We start from the raw sequence: 21,193 nt of genomic DNA, 5'->3' as shown, positions 1-21,193 counted from the left end.
ATGTACTTTTCAATCTATTGTGTTGTCAACCTGGAGGAAGAACAGCACCCCCCCGCCCCCAACACACACACAACCAGCCAGCCCTTAGGTAGTTTTGAACCGGTGGAGAATCACAGCTGATGTGCATGGGGCCTGGTGCTCTGGCTCTGGGTGAAAGCACAGACAGAAGCTCAGGCCGCCTCAAACTCCTAAGATCCCCAGCCTTTGGCCATAACCAGGGGCCAAAGAGAAGAGCTAAAGTGAGGGGTGGAGAGGAGGAGATAGGGGAGGAGAAAGGGCCCATCAGGGGCAGGTCAGAAGCCATGGGCCGTAAGGGAGAGGCTGGGGCGATGCAGCTGCTGCTAGCTGGTTGCTGGTCTTGGGCAGGTGGACTGCTCCTCTCTCTCTGTGTGAGAGGATGGGTGTCATCCCCCCATGAGTCCCTTGTGGCTCTGACAATCTATAAGGTTATCAGTAATTTTTTTTTTTTGTTTTGAGATAGAGTTTCACTCTTGTCACCCAGACTGGGGATCTTAGGAGTTGGAAGCAGCCTGAGCTTCTGTCTGCTGTCACCCAGGCTGGAGTGCAGTGGCATGATCTCAGCTCACTGCAACCTCCGCCTCCTGGGTTCCAGTGATTCTTCTGCCTCAGCCTCTCAGAGTAGCTGGGATTATAGGTGCACACCACCATGTCCAGCTAATTTTTGTATTTTTAGTAGAGACGAGATTTCACTATGTTGGCTAGGTTGGTGTTAAACTCCTGACCTCAGGTGATCCACCTGTCTCAGCCTCCCAAAGTGCTGGGATTATGGGTGTGAGCCCCATTACAGATCTGTGACCTGAGGCCACTTGCAGGGATCAGCTCTTTACACAAAGGAGCTCACTGACTTCGCTGGAGCCCCTTGCCATGTGGATACTATATTAGGCTCTCCATTTTACAGAAGAGGAAGGAAGCTGAGGTTCTGAGAGGTGGTGACAGTGGCCCAAGATCACACAGCAAGGGCAGAGCAAGATTGGAGCTAGATCTTGACTTATGGTTCCTAGAGTGTTTTTTTTTTGTGCACTAAGGACCCCCAACCCCACCATAATAAAAAAAAGCATAAGAAAAATCCTCTGGTGTGCTCAGGTGACCAGACCTTTCCAGGCCAAGGTCTTTGTCCCTCATTGCTGGCCTGATCTGGTGTTTGGTTTGGCATCTATGGAGGGTTGTGGCTCAGCTCTGTTACTGAGTGGGCGTGGCCTGCTGCCCACAGGTATTTTGGCATTTGGGTCTCAAAGCCAAGAAGATGCCCCTTCCATTCAGAGAGCACCCCTGACCACCCTTCCTGTCTGACCCCACCACTTCATTCATTGCCTTCACAGCCTTGCCCATGGCGCCAACCCTCTCTGTCTTGTTAGAACCCCAGGTGGGTAGACTTTGCCTGAGTTTTCTACCAAGATGTCCCTAGTGTCAAGTCCAGCTCCTGCACACAGTAGGAGCTCAATAAACACTTGTCAAATGAATGGGAAAAGCAGACTGAGTGATATGTTTAAAAAGGCCTAACAAGAGTGCCCAGCACATACTGTTATAAACATTTACAGAAGGAAGGAGCTTGGCTGGGTGGACAGAACTTGGCTTTGGAGCCAGGAGACTATGGTTCCAATGCCTGCTCTGTCTTCTCCTCTGATCCTTAGTGTTTCCACCTGTAAAATGGGGTCAGGGAAGAGCTGACTGGGAAGTTTTCTTTCTGGCTGGAGGTTTTGCTCAGTTCTGTTCTAGCTGTTTGCCTGGAGAGTCAGCGTGTTCAGCCTGCAGCCTCCATAGCAGGTGTTTTCCTCTTCTGGAGGTCTCACCTCCCATCAAGGAAGAGGTCCAGATTGCTCTCTGATGTCTGGTCTCTGGACTGAAGGCCATTTAGTGCAAGACTCACAAATGACCGTGGGACAAGGCAGGAGGTATGCATGAGTGACAAGGGCAAGGTGTGAGTTGGGGGATACAAAAGGGAGTGGTGGAGGCCGGGCATGGTGGCTCGCACCTGTGATCCTAGCACTTTGGGAGGCCAAGGCAGGCAGATCACCTGAGGTCAGGAGTTCGAGAGCAGCCTGATAGCCTGAGCAACATGGAGAAACCCCGCCTCTAATAAAGAATAGAAAAATTAGCTGAACCTGGTGGCAGGCGCTTGTCGTCCCAGCTACTTGGGAGGCTGAGGCAGGAGAATCATTTGAACCCAGGAGGCGGAGCTTGCAATGAGGCAAGATGGTGCCACTGCACTCCAGCCTGGGTGACAGAAACAGAGGGAAGGAAGGAAGGAAGGAAAAAGAAAAGAAAGAGAAGGCAGGAAAGAAAGAAGGGAGGAAGGGAGGGGGGAAAGAAAGGAAGAAAGAAGGAATGAAGGCAGGAGGAAAAGAAGGAAAGAAAGGGAAAGTGAGACAGAGGTGGGGACGGACTGCGGCAAATTGAAGTCTGCACACCTTGTTTAACGCTGCAGACTCTACCCGAATCCCATCTCCTGCTGCCTTGTGAAGATGTGGCCTAGTGTTTCCAGATCTACTTTAAGAGAGACCAGAATTCCAGATTTTTATTTTTATTTATTTGTATTTGTATTATATTTATTTTTTGAGACACAGTCTCACTCTGTCGGCCAGGCTGGAGTGCAGTGGCCTGATCTCAGCTCACTGCAACCTCTACCTCCCGGGTTCAAGCAATTCTCCTGCCTCAGCCTTTCCAGTAGCTGGGATTACAAGCACTCACCACCACACCCAGCTAATTTTTGTATTTTTAGTAGAGACGGGGTTTTACCATGTTGGCCAGCCTGGTCTCAAACTCCTGACCTCGTGTGATTTGCCCGCCTCGGCCTCCCAGAGTGCTCAGATTTCAGGCATAAGCCACTGCACCCAGCCTTGATTACCAGATTTGTATGTGATCTCTCCAAATTTTTAAATATTAACAACTTATTAAAAAACAAAACAACATAAACGACCACAAAGCCCCACGTGCGCCAAACATACCTTGTGAAGCTGACCTGACCAGCAGGTGGCTGTTGCGTGACCTCTCAGGAGGACGTCCTCTCCCTTCCCCCAGTGGTTGCAAAATATTTCAGACAGAAAACCAAAGTTCTCTCTGTGCGCAGTCAGTTGGCTCAGAAGCTGATGGAGCCTGGTCTTTGCATAACCCCGTCGTTCCCCTTTCTTTCTGTCAATTGTTGCTCTGGAGAATGTTTCTACCTTTTAGTTCTAGTGTCGGGTGACCTAGACTTTCATGTTGGCTGTGGATGCCAGGAGTTGGCAGGAGCTGGCAGAGGCTCATTCCAGAGTCCCTGTGGACTGAATTCTGCCACTTTTGTAAAGTCATTTAAAAGTAGAGGGTGAGTCAGGCACAGTGGCTCATACCTGTAATCCCAGAACTTTGAGAGGCCGAGGCAGGCAGATCACCTGAGGTCAGGAGTTCAAGATCAGCCTGGCCAACATGGCAAAACCCTGTCTCTACTAAAAAAATACAAAAATTAGCTGGGCATGGTGGTGCACGCCTGTGGTACCAGCCACACAGAAGGCCGAAGCAGGAGAATCACTTGAACCCAGGAGGTGGAGGTTGCAGTGAGCTGAGATCACGCCACTGCACTCCAGCCTGGGTGACAGAGCGAGACTCTGTCTCAAAAAGAAAACAAACAAACAGCAACCACAACAAAAGTGGAGGGGGGTCCAGCAAGCTACGCCTGGGGTGAGAGGGAACTGATGTTTTCACTCACGCTACTTATTCTGTTTGGAAAAACACACGCCCTTCCTTTGTGGGAACAGCTCCTACCCTCTTCTGTGGCTCTGAAGGGACCACCAGTCATGGAACCAGGTCCCTGAGCATGGGATTGGCTCCTGACGGGCACATGACTTGAGCCAGGTCAATTAGAGGCCTTCCTTGGGATCCTCTATATGGCCGTTAGGGGAGATGCTCTCTCATTCTGCTGAGGTTTGCTGAACTTGCATGGGAAGGGACAGGCCTATGGAGAGACCAACACATAGACAACAGCTGGGCTGGGAGACGAAGCGAGAAAACCCTGACATCAAGTGAGTCCCCTGATCCAGCAGTACCTGAGGCTAGATCCTCTTAGCTATGTGAGCCTATAGTATCAGTCTCTCTCCTCTCTCTCTCCTAATGCGTGGGGTTCAGCCATCTGCAGCAACTACCACAAAATCCCAGAGCATGCAGGGTAACCTTGGTCCTCTTCCCATAGAGCGAACTTACTTTTGTTCTGTCTCCTGAAACACCAAGATCCTGTGAGGTTAAGCAACGTGTCCAGGTCATCACTATTCGATGGCCGGGCAGCATGTAACCCAATTTTATCTAATCTTATGTTTCAGCCTAATTTCTCTAGACCAGAGCTTCTCAAATGAGGCTCCCCAGGCTCTAAGGGCTGCAGAGAAGTTTCCAGAGAAGCCACTGAGGATAGGAGTGGACACACTGGATAACTCCAAAGATCTTCACACCCTCTGGATGACTAACAATGCTTGAGTACTTCCTATTTTCAAGAAATTTGCGAACTCTTTTCCAAAAATCAACTTTTTTTCATCCTCATAAGCGATGAGCTGGGGCTGATGACATCCCCATTGAACAGATGAAAAAACTGAGGCCCAGGAAAGGAATGTTCAGGTTATATAGTAAGTGAGCAGCTGCCTGCCTGATATGTGTCACCTCCCAACCATCCACCCAGGTCTTAAAATACCTCTCCTGTTTCCTGCCTGTCTTCTGCTGTGAGTTTCCCATTTGTAGGAACCTGCGAGGCATTCTGGCAGGAACCATATCTTGAGCCTGATGAGTTACTACTTAGTGGGATCAGCTGGAAGGCAAGATTCGGGGGCTGGGGTGGGTTGGCAGTGCAGCTGAGAGTAGTGTCAGGGGCTAAACTGGAGGTCAAAGGATGAGATTTTCTGACGGAGCATCAGGTGAGTTCTTGATCTCCACACACTTACCTCTGGCTTGCACTGCGGATCTTTATCCACTCCTTTTCGAGCCGGGAAACAAGTTCTTCTGAGGAGTTTTCAAGCCCAAGTGACCAGAGATCTTTTGGTCTCAGTGGCTTCCTGTAGCCTCTCCAGACCAGCCTGCAAAAGAGGGGCATCAGGGCAAGCTCCTCCTGCCATTCACCCCTGCAGGATCCTGGCCAGGCCAGCAGCTGTGTGACCCTGAGTAGTCACTTTATCTCTCTGTACCTCTACTGGCCCTTGGGTAAAATGAAAGCAATTCACTAACCCTACCTAACTTCTCAGTGCACAGAGATGGTCCCATTCATTAATTCTTATGTGAGCGCATAGGGTGGTTTTTTGTTTTGTTTCATTTCTGAGATGGAGTATTGCTCTGTTGCTTGGGCTGGAGTGCAGTGGCGTGATCTTGGCTCACTGCAACCTCCACCTCCTGGGTTCAAACGATTCTCCCACTTCAGCCTCCTGAGTAGATGGAATTACAGGCACCCACCACCACACCTGGCTAACTTTTGTATTTTTTGTAGAGACGGGGTTCACCATGTTGGCCAGGCTGGTCTTGAACTCCTGGCCTCAGGTGATCCACCCATCTCAGCCTCCCAAAGTGCTGGGATTACAAACATGAGCCACCACACCCAGCCTGTAAATTGATAGTTTATAATTGCATAAATGTATATTATTACAGATGTGTTTTACAAATGGGGAAGGAAATAGAAGTACAGAGAGATTAAGTGACTAAAGCAAGGGACGTCCCTTGGCAAGGGAAACAGACATTTCCCTGGGAGTCATAAGTCCAGCATCCAAAACTACCATTGTAGAAGAAACCTGAATTCCTTCCTCAGCTTTATTTTACTATTATTGTTATTTTTGAGACAGAGTCTTGCTCTGTTGTCCAGGCTGGAGGGCAGTGTTGCAATCTGGGCTCACTGCAACCTCCACCTCCCTGGTTTAAGCGATTCCCATGCCTCAGCCTCCTGAGTAGTTGAAATTACAGGCACCTACCATCATGCCTGGCTAATTTTTGTGTTTTTAGTACAGATCGTGTATCACCATGTTGGCCAGGCTGATCTCAACCTACTGGCCTCAAGCAATCCTTCCATCTCAGCCTCCCAAAGTGCTGGGACTATAGGTGTATGCCACCACACCCAGCTAATTTTTGTGTTTATAGTAGAGAAGGGATTTTGCCATGTTGGTTAGCCTGATCTTGAAGTCCTGACCTCAAGGGATCCGTCTGCATTGGCCTTCCAAAGTGCTGGGATTATGGGTGTGAGCCACCGCACCTGGTCTCAGGTCTCTTTAATCTTTCTGATGACACCAGCCAGAATGTCTTGCCTGGTTCTGGTCTCTGACTCTTCTCTAAGCCTCACCAAGTTCCCTTTTCTACTTTTCTTTAAATTTTTTGAGATAGAGTCTCACTTTGTCGCCCAGGCTGGAGTGCATTGGTGTGATCTCGGCTCATTGCAGCATCTGCCTCCCAGGTTCAAGTGATTCCCCTGCCTCAGCCTCCTGAGTGGCTGAGATTGCAGGCACCCACCACCATACCATGCTAATTTTTATATTTTTAGTAGAGATGGAGTTTCACCATGTTGGCTAGGCTGGTCTCGAACTCCTGACCTCAGGTGATCCACCCACCTCAGCCTCCCAAGGTGCTGGGATTATAGGCATGAGCCACTGTGCCCAGCCACCAAATTCCCTTTTCTAATGCAGAGCCAACTTGGGGAAGCAACTGTTCTGACATAGAAATTATTAACATGGCTTGATTTTCCCTGGAATTATTTTTGGAATTCTCCTATATGGTAAGTGATACTACAGATTTTTCCTATTTTGGCAGTTACAGAAAGTTTCTTTTTAGAAACAGTTTATTAGAGTTAAAAAAGTGATTCAATTTAATTTTTACACCAGTAGGACAAAAAAGCATGAAGAGTGGTCCATAAATGCTTAAGTTTGGGAAGCAGGGGCTGGACACCCCAGTAGGGCTGTTTAGAAAATGTTTCTACCAATTCCACACATCCAAAGCCTGATATTTTTCATTTATTTAATAACCACTAGGCCGGGTGCAGTGGTTCATGCCTATAATCCCAGCACTTTGGGAGGTTATGCCATTGTACTGCAGCCTGGGCCACAAGAGTGAAACTGTGTCTCAAAAAAAAAAAAAAAAGAAGAAGAAGAAGAATAGGCCAGGGGTGGTGGCTCATGCTGTAATCCCAGCACTTTGGAAGGCCAAAGTGATGGATCACCTGAGGTCAGGAGTTCAAGACCAGCCTGACCAATATGGAGAAACCCTGTCTCTACTAAAAATACCAAACTAGCCAGCCATGGTGGTGTATGCCTGTAATCCCAGGTACTTGGGAGGCTGAGGCAGAATAGGAGAATTGCTTGAACCTGGGAGGTGGAGGTTGCAGTGAGCCGAGATTGCATTATTGCACTCCAGCCTGGGCAATAGGAATGAAACTCCGTCTCAAGATAAATAAATAAATATTTAAAAATAATCACTTACACTCATTATGTCCCAGGCCCTTTATTTATTTATTTATTTTTTGACACAGTCTCGCTCTGTCACCAGGCTGGAGTGCAGTGGCATGATCTTGGCTCACTACAACCACTGACTCCTGGGTTCAAGTGATTCTCCTGCCTTGGCCTCCCAAGTAGCTTGGACTGTAGGTCCCCACCACCATGCCCAGCTAATTTTTGTATTGTTAGTAGAGATGGGGTTTCACCATGTTGACCAGCATGGTCTTGATCTCTTGACCTCATGATCCTCCCATCTTGGCCTCCCAAAGTGCTGGGATTATGGGCATGAGCCACTGCGCCTGTTCCAGGCCCTGTTCTAAGTGCTTTACAGAATTTATCCTATTTAATCTTCACAACTCTATGAGGTAGGTGCTATTATTAATCCCATTTTGAAGGAATGGGGAGACTAAGGCACAGAGAGGTTAAGTAACTTGCCCAAAGCTACACAGCTAGAAGTGGTAGGGCCAGGATTGAACTCCACATGTCTTGTGCTTCTGAGGTCTGGATGCAGCATGGTCAGGAGGGAGCACATCCTCAAGTACCTGCTGAGCTGGCCATGGAGAGGCAGCTGGTTCCTCCATCTGCCTGGAACCCTCCAGGAAGTAGACACTTGCTCCTTTATCTCCTTGCCCCTGATGCTTATTAAATGCTGGTGGAATGACTGAAGCCAAGTAGTGGAGACAATTCTATTACTATTAAGCACCTGCTGTGTGCCAGCACTAAGCACTTTCCGACTCATGAAGGTTGAGTCATCCCCATTTTACAGAGGGGAATACTGAGACTCCAGGGCTTGTGACATGGCCTGCTGAGAGGCAGAGGCAGGATTTGAATCCAGATCTCACTCCAGTGACTGAGTGGGAACAGGATGTAGACAGTAGACACTGAACACAAAGAAGAAAAGAAGAAAGCGCCGAGGCTGGGATGGAGAAAGCCTGGCTGGCCTTTGTGAGCATGGGGGGAGCCCTACAGGGGAAGAGCCGTGGGTGGAAATCTGCAGCAAATGCAGGTGGGTGAGGCACCCCCCAACCCTTCCCTGTGACTTTACTTACCCAGAAACCCACCAGAACATGGCTTTGGAGGGGAAGGATGCCCCTGCCTCTGGACAGGGATTCTGCAACAGACAAAAGTGGAGAAGGGGGAAGCCTTGGTCTCACATCCCGTGGTGAGTGTGTGGGAAGGGCAGGAAGACAGGATGAACTGACTGTGTATTTTTTTTTTTTTTTTTGAAACAGAATTTTGCTCTGTCACCCAGGCTGGAGTACAGTGGTGTGATCTTGGCTCATTTCTACCTCCGCCTCCCAGGTTCAAGTGATTCTCCTGTCAGCCTTCCAAAGAGCTGGGATTACAAGTGTGCACCACCACACCTGGCTAATTTTTTTGTATTTTTAGTAGAGACAGGGTTTCACCATGTTGGCCAGGCTAGTCTCAAACTCCTGATCTCACGTCATCTGCCCACCTCGGACTCCCAAAGTGCTGGGATTACAGGCGTGAGCCACTGACCCGGCCCTGACCATGTATTTGATACTGAAAGTACACGTCGGGGTGCCCCATCTCCTTTCCAGAGGTGCACACCAATGAGCTTGGTGCTTCCCAGCAGGCAGGGCAAAAAGGGATTGGGCCACAGGACTGACAATGTCCCCAAGTTAAGAAGTAACTGTGGCTCAGAAGAACAACTATGATTACACTGAAACCAAAACCTTGCTTTGCTTCTCAAAGCAGGGACCCTGCATAATGAAGACAATGAGGTTCTTGACAATATCCCTCAGCGAATGCTGTGGAGAGAGACCTGTGCTGTGATTTTGTCAGGCGCTCCAGGGAGATTACACCAGCCTGTACTCTTTACCAGTAAGGCATGACGGTGCCCATTTCACCGTGTCTTTGCCATCACAGCTTATCAATTGTTAAATTTTGTTGACATTCTGGTAGGTGAAGAAAGATTCCCATGATAGTTTTAACTATATTTCTTAAGCATTTGAGCAAATTTTTTTTTTTTTGAGATAGGGTCTCGCTCTATTACCCAGGCTGGAGTGCAGTGGTGTGATCATAGCTCACTGCAGCCTTTACCTCTGGGACTCAAGCAATCCTCCTGCCTCAGCCTCCACACAGCTACTCTGTAGTGGGACTAGAGGCGTGCACCACCACACTTGGTTATTTTTAAAAAAACGTTCTGTAGAGATGGGGTCTCACTACATTGCCTAGTCTGATCTAGAACAACTGGGCTCAAGCAAGCCTCCTTCCTCGGCCTCCCAAAGCGTTGAGATTAGAGGCATGCTCCACTGTACCCAGTCCATCTGAACATCTGTTTATATGATGTCAGATCAGTCTTTTCCTCAAAATAATTATTTCTTGATTTCACGGATTGCTTCAGTGTTACCTGTTGTAAAACTCTCATGAACTTCTCCTACAGAGCACTTATCCCAGGGGTAATTTTCTTTCTTCTTCTCCTTCTTTTTTTTAGAGATGGAGTTTTGCTCTTTGCCACCCAGGCTGGAGTGCAGTGGCACAATCTCAGTTCACTGCAACCTCCACCTCCAGGGTTCAAGTGATTCTCCTGCCCTAGCCTTCCAAGTAGCTGGGATTACAGGCGTGCGCCACCATGCCTGGCTAACTTTTATAATTTTAGTAGAGACAAGGTTTTACCATGTTGGCCAGGCTGGTCTTGAACTCTTGACCTCAGGTGACCAACGTGCTTTGGCCTCCCAAAGTGTTGGGATTACAGGCATGAGCCACTGCGCCCAGCCAATTTTCAACATATTTGTTTAATTACGTGAGTAATGTCTAGTTCCCCTACTTGACCACTAGCTACAGGAGAACAGGAACTCTATCTGCTTTTTCACCATAGATCCTTAAGCCCTTGCTGGGGCATACAGGGGGTCAGCAAACTATGACCAAATCTGGCCCACTGCCTGTTGCTGCAAATAAAGTTTTATTGCAACACAGCCATGCAATTTGTTGACAGATTCTGCTTTTGTGTTCAGTGGCAGAGTTGAGGAGTTTCCACAGAGATCACTGTATGGCTCACAGAGTCTAAAATATTTTCTCTTGCCCTGAACACAAAATGTCTGCCAACCATGGCACCAACTAGAAATGCAGTTCACATTTTGCTGAATGTCGAAATGAATAAAAAATTAAAGACTTTTGGTCACATGGGGGAGACTGAGACCTCAACGTGGAAGAGGAATGAGGTTGGAACTTGGTGACTTACAGACTGCTGGGGCTCTTTACGGAAGAAGCGGGGTTGATCTGCCAAGCAGGACAGCACAAACTGTGCCACCACTAGAGACAAGCACAGATAGGTGGACAGGTGGTGGACCGGGTCACTCTGGAAGCCCTGTGGGAGAGAGAGCAGAAGGTAAGGCATGGAGGCAGAGGAGGGTTCTCAGAGAAGAGAAAAGGTTCCTAATGGCGGGGTCAGTGTCCACACTGGGGACCAGGGCAAGAGGATTTGAAAGGCAGAGCCCTGGCATTCCTAGGGGTCCTAATGTTCTTTTCTTTTTTGTGGTGGGGGGGATGGAGTCGCACTCTGTCACCCAGGCTGGAGAGCAGTCAGTGGCGTGATCTTGGCTCACTGCAACCTCTGTCTCCTGGGTTCAAGCAATTCTTCTGCCTCAGCCGCCTGGGTAGTTGGGACTACAGGTGCACATCACCATGCCTGGTTAATTTTTGTGTATTTGTAGTAGCTGGGGTTTTCCTGCTTCCTTTGACTCCTGGGGAAACCAAGGCTCAGAGAGGCCCCTTGTTTCAAGGACACACAGATGATCTGGTCCAAATGGTGATGCTCCTACTGCCACATCACGATGACTTCTGCATCTGCTGCCCTGACATCTGGTCATAAACGCTCTAATTTTATTTCCTTTTTTAATTTAAAAAATTTTTTATTTTTTAATTTTAGGTATATATATTATATATGTACATATATGATTTTATTTTTTAATTTTAGGTGTATCATATATGTGTATATATGTGTGTTTGTGTGTGTGCATATACACATACATATATTTTGAGACAGAGTCTTGCTCTGTCACCCAGGCTGGTTGTGGAGTCGCATGATCTCGGCTCACTGCAACCTCCGCCTCCTGGGTTCAAGCAATTCTCTTGCCTCAGCGTTCCGAGTAGCTGGGATTACAGGTACATGCCACAAAGGCTGGCTAATTTTTGTATTTTTAGTAGAGATGGGGTTTTACCATGTTGGCCAGGCTGGTCTCTGACTCCTGACCTCAGGGGATCCACCCTCCTCGGCCTCCCAAACTGCTGAAATTACGGGTGTGAGCCACCGTGTTCGGCCCAGAGCCCTAGTTTCAAATAGGAATTTGTCTACTGGATTTTTTACTCTTCTAGGTTTTTTTGGTGTTATTTTTTTTTGGCAGATAGGAAACCATTGGATATTCCAATGACAATATGGCCCATCTTCCCTAAACTGACACTGTCTTCCCCACTTTCTATGAGAAACTTGGTTCCGCATTTGCCTGAGATGACCTTGGGCTCTGCACTCCCCAGCTGTGTGGCCCCGAGGTCGTCATTCCCTTCTCCTAGCCTTAGTTTCCCTCCTCTTTGAAATGGCCTATTAGAATCCATCACATGGCTGAGCTTGGCTCAAGCCTGTAATCCCAGCACTTCGGGAGGCTGAGGCGGAAAGATCACTTGGGCCCTGGAGTTTGAGACCAGCCTTGCGAACATAGTGAGACTTTATCTCTATTTAAAAAAAGAAAAAACAATCCCTCACTGTGCCCTGTTGTGAGAATCCAATGGGACAGGTGTGTAAGTGCCTGCCACAGTGACTGGCACATGCTTGGAACCCCAGAGTGTAAATGGTCCCAGTATTATTGTTTCTATGCCGTGTCCCAAAAAGCTGACTTAGGTCAACTGTGGGAGCCCAGCCTTGCAGAAATTACTGAATAACCTGTGGAATTTCCCCTTGGTTACTCTTTTAAAAATGCTATCCTTGGTCAGATGCTGTGGCTTACACCTGTAATCCCAGCACTTTGGGAGGCTAAGGCGGGTGGATTACTTGAGGTCAGGCATTTGAGACCAGTCTGGCCAACATGGTAAAACCCTGTCTGTACTAAAAATAAAAAAATCAACTGGGGTGGTGGCACATGCCTGTAATCCCAGCTGCTTGGGAGGCTGAGGCACGAGAATCACCTGAACCGGAAGTTGGAGGTTGCAGTGAGCCAAGATCATGCCACTGCACTCCAGCCTGGGCGACAGAGCAAGCCTCTCAGAATAAATAAATAAAATAAACAGACAAACAAAAATAAAAACTTTGTCCTTAAGGACAGGATGATGTTTCTCTACCTTCTTCTTTAGGGGCAGGATGGAGTAACCACTCGACACCGGAAATGATCTGTGAGTCCAGACGTGGTGGCTCACGCCTATAATCCCAGCACTTTAGGAGGCTGAGGTCGGAGAATTGCTCAAACCCAGGAGTTTAAGATCAGCCTGGGCAACAAAGAACAACCTTTTCTCCACAAAAATAAAATAATAAAGTAAAATATCTGCAACCTGCTACAGCCTGGTCATTGGTGTCAAGATAACCCCTCTCCCCGAAGCCTTGGCTAAACACTGTTGAGGCCAGTGACCCGCAACAGGTGGGCCATTTTGTCCTACTCCCCCACAAGGGACATGTGGTAATATCGGGAGACATTTTGGGTTACTGCAATTGGATGGTATGCTACTGGCATCTATGGGTGGAAGCCAGAGATGCTGTTTCACACCCTCCAGCAAACAGGACACCCCTGTCCTCCCAACAAACAGTCATCTGGCCACAGCGTTACTAAAACTGAGGTTGAGAAAAGTTGGTCTAGACTACCTGTTTTTCCTTTACAGAGTAAATGACCCATCATGTCTCCTAATAAAGAAATGCTGCTTCCAGCTGGGCATATTGACTCACACCTGTAATCTCAGCACTCTGGGAGGCCGAGGCAGGTGGATCACCTGAGGTCAGGAGTTCAAGACCAGCCTGGCCAACATGGTGAAACCCCATCTCTACTAAAAATACAAATATTAGCTGGGTGTAGTGGCACACACCTATAATCCCAGCTACATGAGAAACTGAGGTAGGAGTATCGCTTGAACCTGGGAGGCAGAGGTTGCTGTGAACTGAGATCATGCCACTGCACTCCAAGCTGGGCAACACAGCAAGCCTCTCAAAAAAAAAAAAAAAAAAAAAAAAAAAAAAGGCTGCTTCCCAGATTAGGCAACAGAAATAACAGAAATATGGGTGGGTGTGCAGAATGAGTGTGTAAACATAGATGCCTAGGAATGAGGGGAGGGTGAGTACATGAGATGAGGGAGGCGTGCATGTAGAGGAATGTGTGCACACAGGAGTGTCTCTGCCCAGGTTGTGTGTGTGTGCATGCATGCATGTGCTTGTGTGATGTGTGATGCATTAAGTGTGTGCCCCGTGTGCAAGTGGAGCATGTGATGTGCGTGTGTAAGACAACAGAAAACCGTGTTGATGAGAAATGTATGGAATGACAGGTACTTACAGGTGCGAGAGTGGATTTTGTGTCTCTAGAGTGTAAGTGACTGGCTTGTGTGTGTCGCTGGGTTGAGAATAAATCATATGTGGAAATGGGAGGAGGAAGGATGGGACCCAGGGCCTGAGCCAGCATTTTGGTTTCCAGGGTGGCCCACGACCCCACTTACCCCTCTGGAGGCCTGCTGGGCGGCGCTCGTAGCTGGCAAGACAAAGCAGAGAAGCCAGTACCCAAACAGCACTCCAGATGACTGGACTCCCTTCTTCCTCTCAGTGTGAATCAGGAACACTGCGAAGCTCTGGGCGGGAAAGTCAGGACAGGCCCCTTAGGGGAGGGCGGGAGGCGGGGGAGCCTCTTCTCCTCCCCTTGTTTTCCACTGTGGCGGGCAAAGCAGCAGCTGGGAGCAAGCCCGGCTCCAGATGGAAGCTATCCTTACCATCGTGGTGAGCCACACCGTAGGGTGAATGAGGAATTCCGGGGCCTCGGGCTTTCCCTGCTGGATTTTCCAAAGAGCGACAGCCACGCTGGAGGTACACAGGACCATGAGGGCGAACCCAAGCACCTGGGGAGACAGGCTTAGATAAGCTTCGGGGGCAATAAGAAAGGTCACAGAAAACGAGTTCGCGACCCCACGTTCAGTTGGGAGCTGGTTCTGGGACATCGCAGCTGGGGCCCTGTCATGAACCGACATCACCAGCTAGCAATGTGCCAACGTAAACAATGTGTAAAGGGCATTGCAGGTCAGTCCTGACGTGTGACTGTCTTGTAAATAATGCACAGCAAGGCCTTGAGCCAACCGAGTGTTTTCCAACGTGCAGGGAGTGCTCCAGTCATGCACATGTGAGACAACTGTGGGTGTGAAGAAACAGCAGGCGATGAGACGTACTCACTGGGTAGAGAACTATCCTCTCTCCAAGTTATTTTCAGTCCCTGCTATGAAATCAAGGAGAAGCTCTCTGTTGGGGCAGTAAGTCACTAGGGTCTCTCTAATATAGATGGGTTTCTCTGCTGAATGAAAGAAAGGAAGAAAGTGAGAGAACACGTACACACCAGAGGGAAGGCCAGAGCTAAGGCGCATTGCAGGAGCTGCTCAAAGAACCTCAGTTTAAAGCAGAGGCTGGAAAACTATCAATCACTGAGGAAAAATAAAAACCATAATACGTCATGACAGGTGAAAATTACATGAAATTCAAGTTTCAGTGACTACAAAAAAGTCTTATTGAAACACAGTTAGCCGGGCGCAGTGGCTCACACCTGTAATCCCAGCACTTTGGGAGGCTGAGGCAGGCAGATCACCTGAGGTCAGGAGTTGGAGAACAGCTTGGCCAACATGGTGAAAAACCGTCTCTACTAAAAATACAAAAAATAGTGAGGTGTGCTGCTGGGCACCTGAAATCTCAGCTACTTGGGAGGCTGAAACAGGAGAATCACTTGAACCCAGGAAGTGGAGGTTGCAGTGAGTCAAGATCATGCCATTGCACTCCAACCTGGGTGACAAGAGTGAAACTCTATCTCAAAAAAAAAGAGTAAGAAAGAAACACAGTTATGACTGTTGTCTGTGGTTGTGACTACTGCGCTCATGCTGCAGTGGCAGAGCTGAGTGTTTGGAAGGAAGCCTGCCTGGCCGACAAAGCCTCAAGTACTATGTGATGCTCGGCTCCTTAAGTTTGCCAACCCCTGGGTTGGTGGTGGGTGATGATGCAAACATTAACACAATGGCAGAAGAAGGAGTGAACTCTGAAGAACATTCTTTAGGCCTACAAGAATGGAGGAGAAGAGGATGGATGAGCAGAAAGGCTCACACTTGGAATGCCAGTGCCTATGCAGCACACTGAAGTAAATACGTGTCACTTATGAAACTGTTCTATAACACGGCCAGTGGGAAACAAAAATCAATGCATGACGTTTAAAAGGCTCATCCTAATGTGGTCCTAAAATCATCTTATGGATCCGAGAGTCGACATGGTACGTTTTGGAAAATGCCAGGCTATGGTAGTTATCAACTGTCTGGGAACGTGGGAATGTGTGTGTGTGTTTGTGCAAGCATGGATTTTTGGAATTACAAAATCTGTTTGGGAGAACTGTGTCCCACCGAGTTGACCTCTGACGCCTCTCTAATATTGCTCTGTTTGATTAACAGAGTCCCTCCTACAACCTGATAGGAGGAGTCTACTTTAGGACTCCACCAGGTTCCAGCCTGTCCCCTGCTTCCCCCACCACTGCCTGGTTCCAGGCTCCCAGGGATGGTACCATCTTGGCTTTGAAGAGTGGGGACATCCGGAGGTAGCCCCGGCCATGGTGGTGGATGAAGAGGAGGTAGATGGGGCCGAGGACCCAGAGGTACATGGGTGGCACCCACACTCCTGCTGTTCTCAGGAAGCACAGGCTCAGCAGACTGGTGGCGGCAGGTTCAGACTCTGTCTGGTTCCAGACCTGAGGGAACACCAGGAGGACTCTTAGGAATGTAGAGGGCAGGGGTCCCCAGCTCTAACATTTACACAGAAATGTACCAAGCACTCTTTGGAATACCTAATAATTCTCAACTCCTTTCATCCTGACATCAACCTTAGGTAGATGCAATTATCATATTGATTTGCAGATGAAGAAGCCGAGGACCAGAGAGGTTGAGTAGCTTGGCTGACTTTACCCAGCTGAGAAGTGGAAGGGCTGGGATTTGAACCCAGGGAACTTGGCTCTGGGGTCTAGGAGACCTGGGCTCCATAATTATTGCTAGGCATGGACTGTCAGCTAATCTTTACAGCAACTCTAGGACATAGGCCATACTGTCCCCATTTCAGAGACCAGCAGAATGAGGCACCAAGAGGGGAACTGCCTCCCTCAGGGCCACACAAATGGGAAGTAGCAGAGCTGACTCTGACCCAGGCTTATCTGTCCCCAAAGCTTGTCCGACTGGTGATCCTGATGTGATTTATTTTTATTATTATTTATGTTTTAGAGACAGAGTCTCACTCTGTTGCCCAGGCTGCAGTGGCACAATCAAAGCTCACTAAAGCTTTGAACTCCTGGGCTCAATCAATCCTCTCACCTTGGCCTCCCAGAGTGCTGGGATTACAGGCATAAGCCCCCTCACCTGGCCTGGCTAATTTTTTTTTTTTTTTAATGTTTTGTAGAAATAGAGGTCTCACTATGTTGCCCACACTGGTCTGGAATTCCAGGCCTCAAGCAATCCTCCTGACTCAGCCTCCTAAGTGCTGGGATTACATGCAATGAGCCACCGTGCCCAGCTTCATCTGTTGTTTTTATCTCAGCAGTTCTGCTGGTCCTGTCTAACCTTAGAGGAAATTTGAAGTTTAGTGGACGTGGCCTCTCCACGTCTCTCTCCGCTGTCTTTTTATTTTCCCTGGTTTCACAATCCACTGGCTGTGCAAACGTTAACCTCTGTGCCTCGTTTTCTTCCCTGCAAAAGGGGGATGAGACTCTACCTCTATGAATTGTATTAAATGGATTAGCAGCAGCAAAGTTCACAGCAGTGTGGCACCATGTTGGGCACAAGGCTAGGCACAGAGGATCCCTCAATTCATACCAGCCTATTGCTTCACCTCCCTGGCCCTCAGAATGCTGGGAGCTTGCAACCCCCACCCCAACCCCCACCGCCCGATGAACTCCACTCCCTGGAATACTTTGCTAAGAGCAAAGGGAAAAGAAACCAGAGAGGTAAGTGCTCTCTGGGGGTAGGAGAGCTTGGGGGACCCACTAGCTTTATGCAAATAAGGGTCAAAGCCCCTAGAAGCCGGGCGGTCTGGTGGCCCCTTAAACAGAGCTGGAGTATCGGGGGCCGGCTTGGTGAAAGGGGTCCAACCCGTGCAGTTAGGGGGCTGGAGTAATTCTCGCTTCTGGGTCCAGGAATTTGGGGGTCTCTCCTCTCCCCAGTATCGCAGCCCGAGAGATCCGCAGCCAAACCAAGCCTGGAAAAGGAGAGTGGGGCGCGATGTGAGGGGGCACTCACCTCCTGCCCCACGCAGGGCTCACCAGGCGCGGCCATCGGCGCCTCAGTTGTCCTGGGTCCCAGCGTCTGTCTGTACGTCGGTGTCTGAACAGAGTTCTCCGCTGTGCTCCTGCCAGGGAAGGGGCGGGGCTGGGCAGTTCCGGCTGAAATTGGAGCTCGGAGATCAGAAGGCCCCGGGCAAGGTCCAGCTGCCCGGCGGGGGTGGAGCCACAAGGGGTGAAAACAGGTAGGGGCGGGAGGGGGGCTCGCTCGGGAAGCTGGAGCAGGCACCTGGGTGGGGGATCCCGGAACCCCTGAAAGTTCAGTGACACGTCCTTAGTTTCCTCCTCCCCCTGCAACAAGAATCACTCCAAACTTCCCAAACACTTTGGACCCAGCAATTCCAGTTTCTCCTGATGAGAGAAGTCAAAGGTCTGTGAGCTTGTTCAGAACATCCAGTGGGGGAGAAGATACTATTCCTCCCAATATTGCATGGCATGTACACCCCCCTGTGATATTGTTTGTTGTATTCAGGGAGGGAGAGTATAATATTCCTCCCAATGTCACAGGGAGTGTACACCCCCAAATGATATTGTTCATAATACTGAGGGGAGGAGGAGATGATATTCCTCCCAATATCACAGGAAGTGCACACCCTTCTTGGATCCTTTCCATAATATCCAGGAAGGGAGAGGATGATATTCCTCCCAATATTGCAGGAGTTGTACACCCCCAGTGATATTGTTCGTAATATCCAGGGTGGGAGAGGATAATATTGCTTTTCATATTACAGTGGGTGTACACCCCCCTGCAATATTGTTTGTAACATCAGGGTGGGGCGGGAAGAGGCTATTAGTCCCATATCGCAGGGGTATACACCCCTGTGATACTGTCCACAACATCCAGGGGAAAAGAGGATGACATTACTGCCCATATCATGGGCGGTGTACACCCTCCTTCGATATTGTTCATAATATCCAGGAGGGGAGAGGATGATGTTACTCCCCATATCGCAGGGGTGGACAAGCTGTGATACTGTTTGTAACATTCAGTGGGGGAGAGGATGATGTTAGTCCGAATATCACAGATTGTGGACAGCCCCCTGCGATATTGTTCATAATATCCAGGGGGAAAGAGGATGATGTTACTCCACACATTGCAGGGGTGTACGCCCTCCTGCGATAGTGTTCATAATATCTGGTGGGGGAGAGAATAATGTTACTCCTCATATAACAGAACGTGTACACCCCTCTGCGATATTGTTCATAATATTTGCGGAGGGGGGAAGGATGATGTTACTTTTCACATCACAGGGGGTGTACACCCCTGCAATATGGGAATATGCACCCATATTGTGATATGGTGTACACCCCCTGCAATATTGTTCATAATATTCAGGAAGGGAGAAAATGATGTTACTTCCCATATCGTGTTCACACCTCTGCAATATTGTTCATAAAATTCATGGGGCAAGAGGATGGTATTACTTGCCACATTGCAGAGGGCATACACCCTCCTGGGAAATTGTTTGTAATATGCAGGGGATGACAGGACATTTTTGCCAATAATGGTAAACGTAAGGCTGGTTGCCTCGCCGGGGGCTCGGACACACCCCCTTCCCTCTCCGGGGGCTCGGACACACCCCCTTCCCTCGCGGGGACCTCGGAAACGGCCCCCTCCCCTCGCGGGGACCTCGGACACGCCCCCTTCCCTCTCTGGGGGCTCGGAAACACCCCCTTCCCTCTCTGGGGGCTCGGACACACCCCCTCCCCTCGCGGGGACCTCGGACACGCACCCCTCCCCTCGCGGGGACCTCGGACACGCCCCCTTCCCTCTCCGGGGGCTCGGACACACCCCCTTCCCTCTCCGGGGGCTCGGACACACCCCCTTCCCTCTCCGGGACCTCGGACACGCCCCCTTCCCTCTCTGGGGGCTCGGACACACCCCCTTCCCTTTCCGGGGACTCGGACACACCCCCTCCACTCACGGGGACCTCGGACACGCCCCCCTGCCCTCGCGGGGACCTCGGACACGCCCCCTTCCCTCTCCGGAGGCTCGGACACACCCCTTCCCTCTCCGGTGGCTCGGACACACGCCCTTCCCTCTCCGGGGGCTAGGACACACCCCCTTCCCTTTCCGGGGGCTCGGACACACCCTCTTCCCTCTCCGGGGGCTCGGACACACCCCCTCCCCTCGCGGGGACATCGGACACGCCCCCCTCCCCTCGCGGGGACCTCGGACACGCCCCCTTCCCTCTCCGGGGGCTTGGACACACCCCCTTCCCTCTCCGGGGGCATGGACATACCCCCTTCCCTCTCAGGGGGCTCGGACACATCCCCTCCCCTCGCGGGGACCTCGGACACGCCCCCCTCCCCTCGCGGGGACCTCGGACACGCCCCCTTCCCTCTCCGGGGGCTTGGACACACCCCCTTCCCTCTCCGGGGGCTCGGACACACCCCCTTCCCTCTCCGGGGGCTCAGACACAACTCCTCCCCTCGCGGGGACCTCGGACACGCCCCCTTCCCTCTCCGGGGGCTCGCACACACCCCCTTCCCTCTCCGGGGGCTCGGACACACCCCCTTCCCTCTCCGGGGGCTCGGACACACCCCCTTCCCTCGCCGGGGGCTCGGACACACCCCCTTGCCTCTCCGGGGGCTCAGACACACCACCGCCCCTCGCGGGGACCTGGGACACACCCCCTCCCCTAGTGGGGACCTCGGACACGCCCCCTTCCCTCTCCGGGGGCTCGGACACACCCCTGCCCCTCGCGGGGACCTCGGACACTCCCCCTTCCCTCTCCGGGGGCTCGGACACACCCCCTTCCCTCTCCGGTGGCTCGGACACACCCCCTCCCCTCGCGGGGACCTCGGACACGCCCCCCTCCCCTCGCAGGGATCTCGGACACACCACCTTCGCTCTCCGGGGGCTCGGATACACCCCTCCTCTCGTGCGGACCTCGGACACGCCCCCCTCCCCTCGAGGGGACCTCGGACACGCCCCCCTCCCCTCGCGGGGACCTCGGATACGCCCCCTTCGCTCTCCGGGGGCTCGGACACACCCCTATCCCTCTCCGGGGGCTCGGACACACCCCCTCCCCTCGCGGGGACCTCGGACACGCCCCCCTACCCTCGCGGGGACCTCGGACACGCCCCCTTCCCTCTCCGGGGGCTCGGACACACCCCCTTCCCTCTCCGGGGGCTCGGACACACCACCTTCCCTCTCCGGGGGCTCGGGCACACCCCCTTCCCTCTACGGGGGCTCGGACACACCCCCTTCCCTCTCCGGGGGCTCGGACACAGTCCCTTCCCTCTCCGGGGGCTCGGACACAC

The 21,193-nt window shown here is 50.8% G+C and overlaps 1 protein-coding gene across 1 annotated transcript in view; it reads right to left on the bottom strand.

Annotated features, from left to right (window-relative positions):
• Window positions 1-18,726, bottom strand: part of LOC135271286 (ATP-binding cassette sub-family C member 6-like) — an 86,323-nt gene extending 67,597 nt beyond the window's left edge. Inside the window, 7 exon segments of the mRNA XM_064368285.1 lie at window positions 4,920-5,051; window positions 8,489-8,550; window positions 10,645-10,770; window positions 14,088-14,216; window positions 14,355-14,480; window positions 16,169-16,351; window positions 17,886-18,726. Coding sequence (XP_064224355.1) covers window positions 4,920-5,051; window positions 8,489-8,550; window positions 10,645-10,770; window positions 14,088-14,216; window positions 14,355-14,480; window positions 16,169-16,351; window positions 17,886-17,921 — 794 coding nt within the window. The 5' untranslated portion in view covers window positions 17,922-18,726.
• Window positions 18,727-21,193: the final 2,467 nt, after the last annotated feature.

This window comes from Aotus nancymaae, unplaced genomic scaffold (assembly GCF_030222135.1).
Source record: "Aotus nancymaae isolate 86718 unplaced genomic scaffold, 86718_ANA_hifiasm-v0.15.2.pri h1tg000076l, whole genome shotgun sequence".
NCBI classification, from domain to species: Eukaryota; Metazoa; Chordata; class Mammalia; order Primates; family Aotidae; genus Aotus; species Aotus nancymaae.
This window is presented reverse-complemented; position numbering and strand designations above follow the sequence as displayed.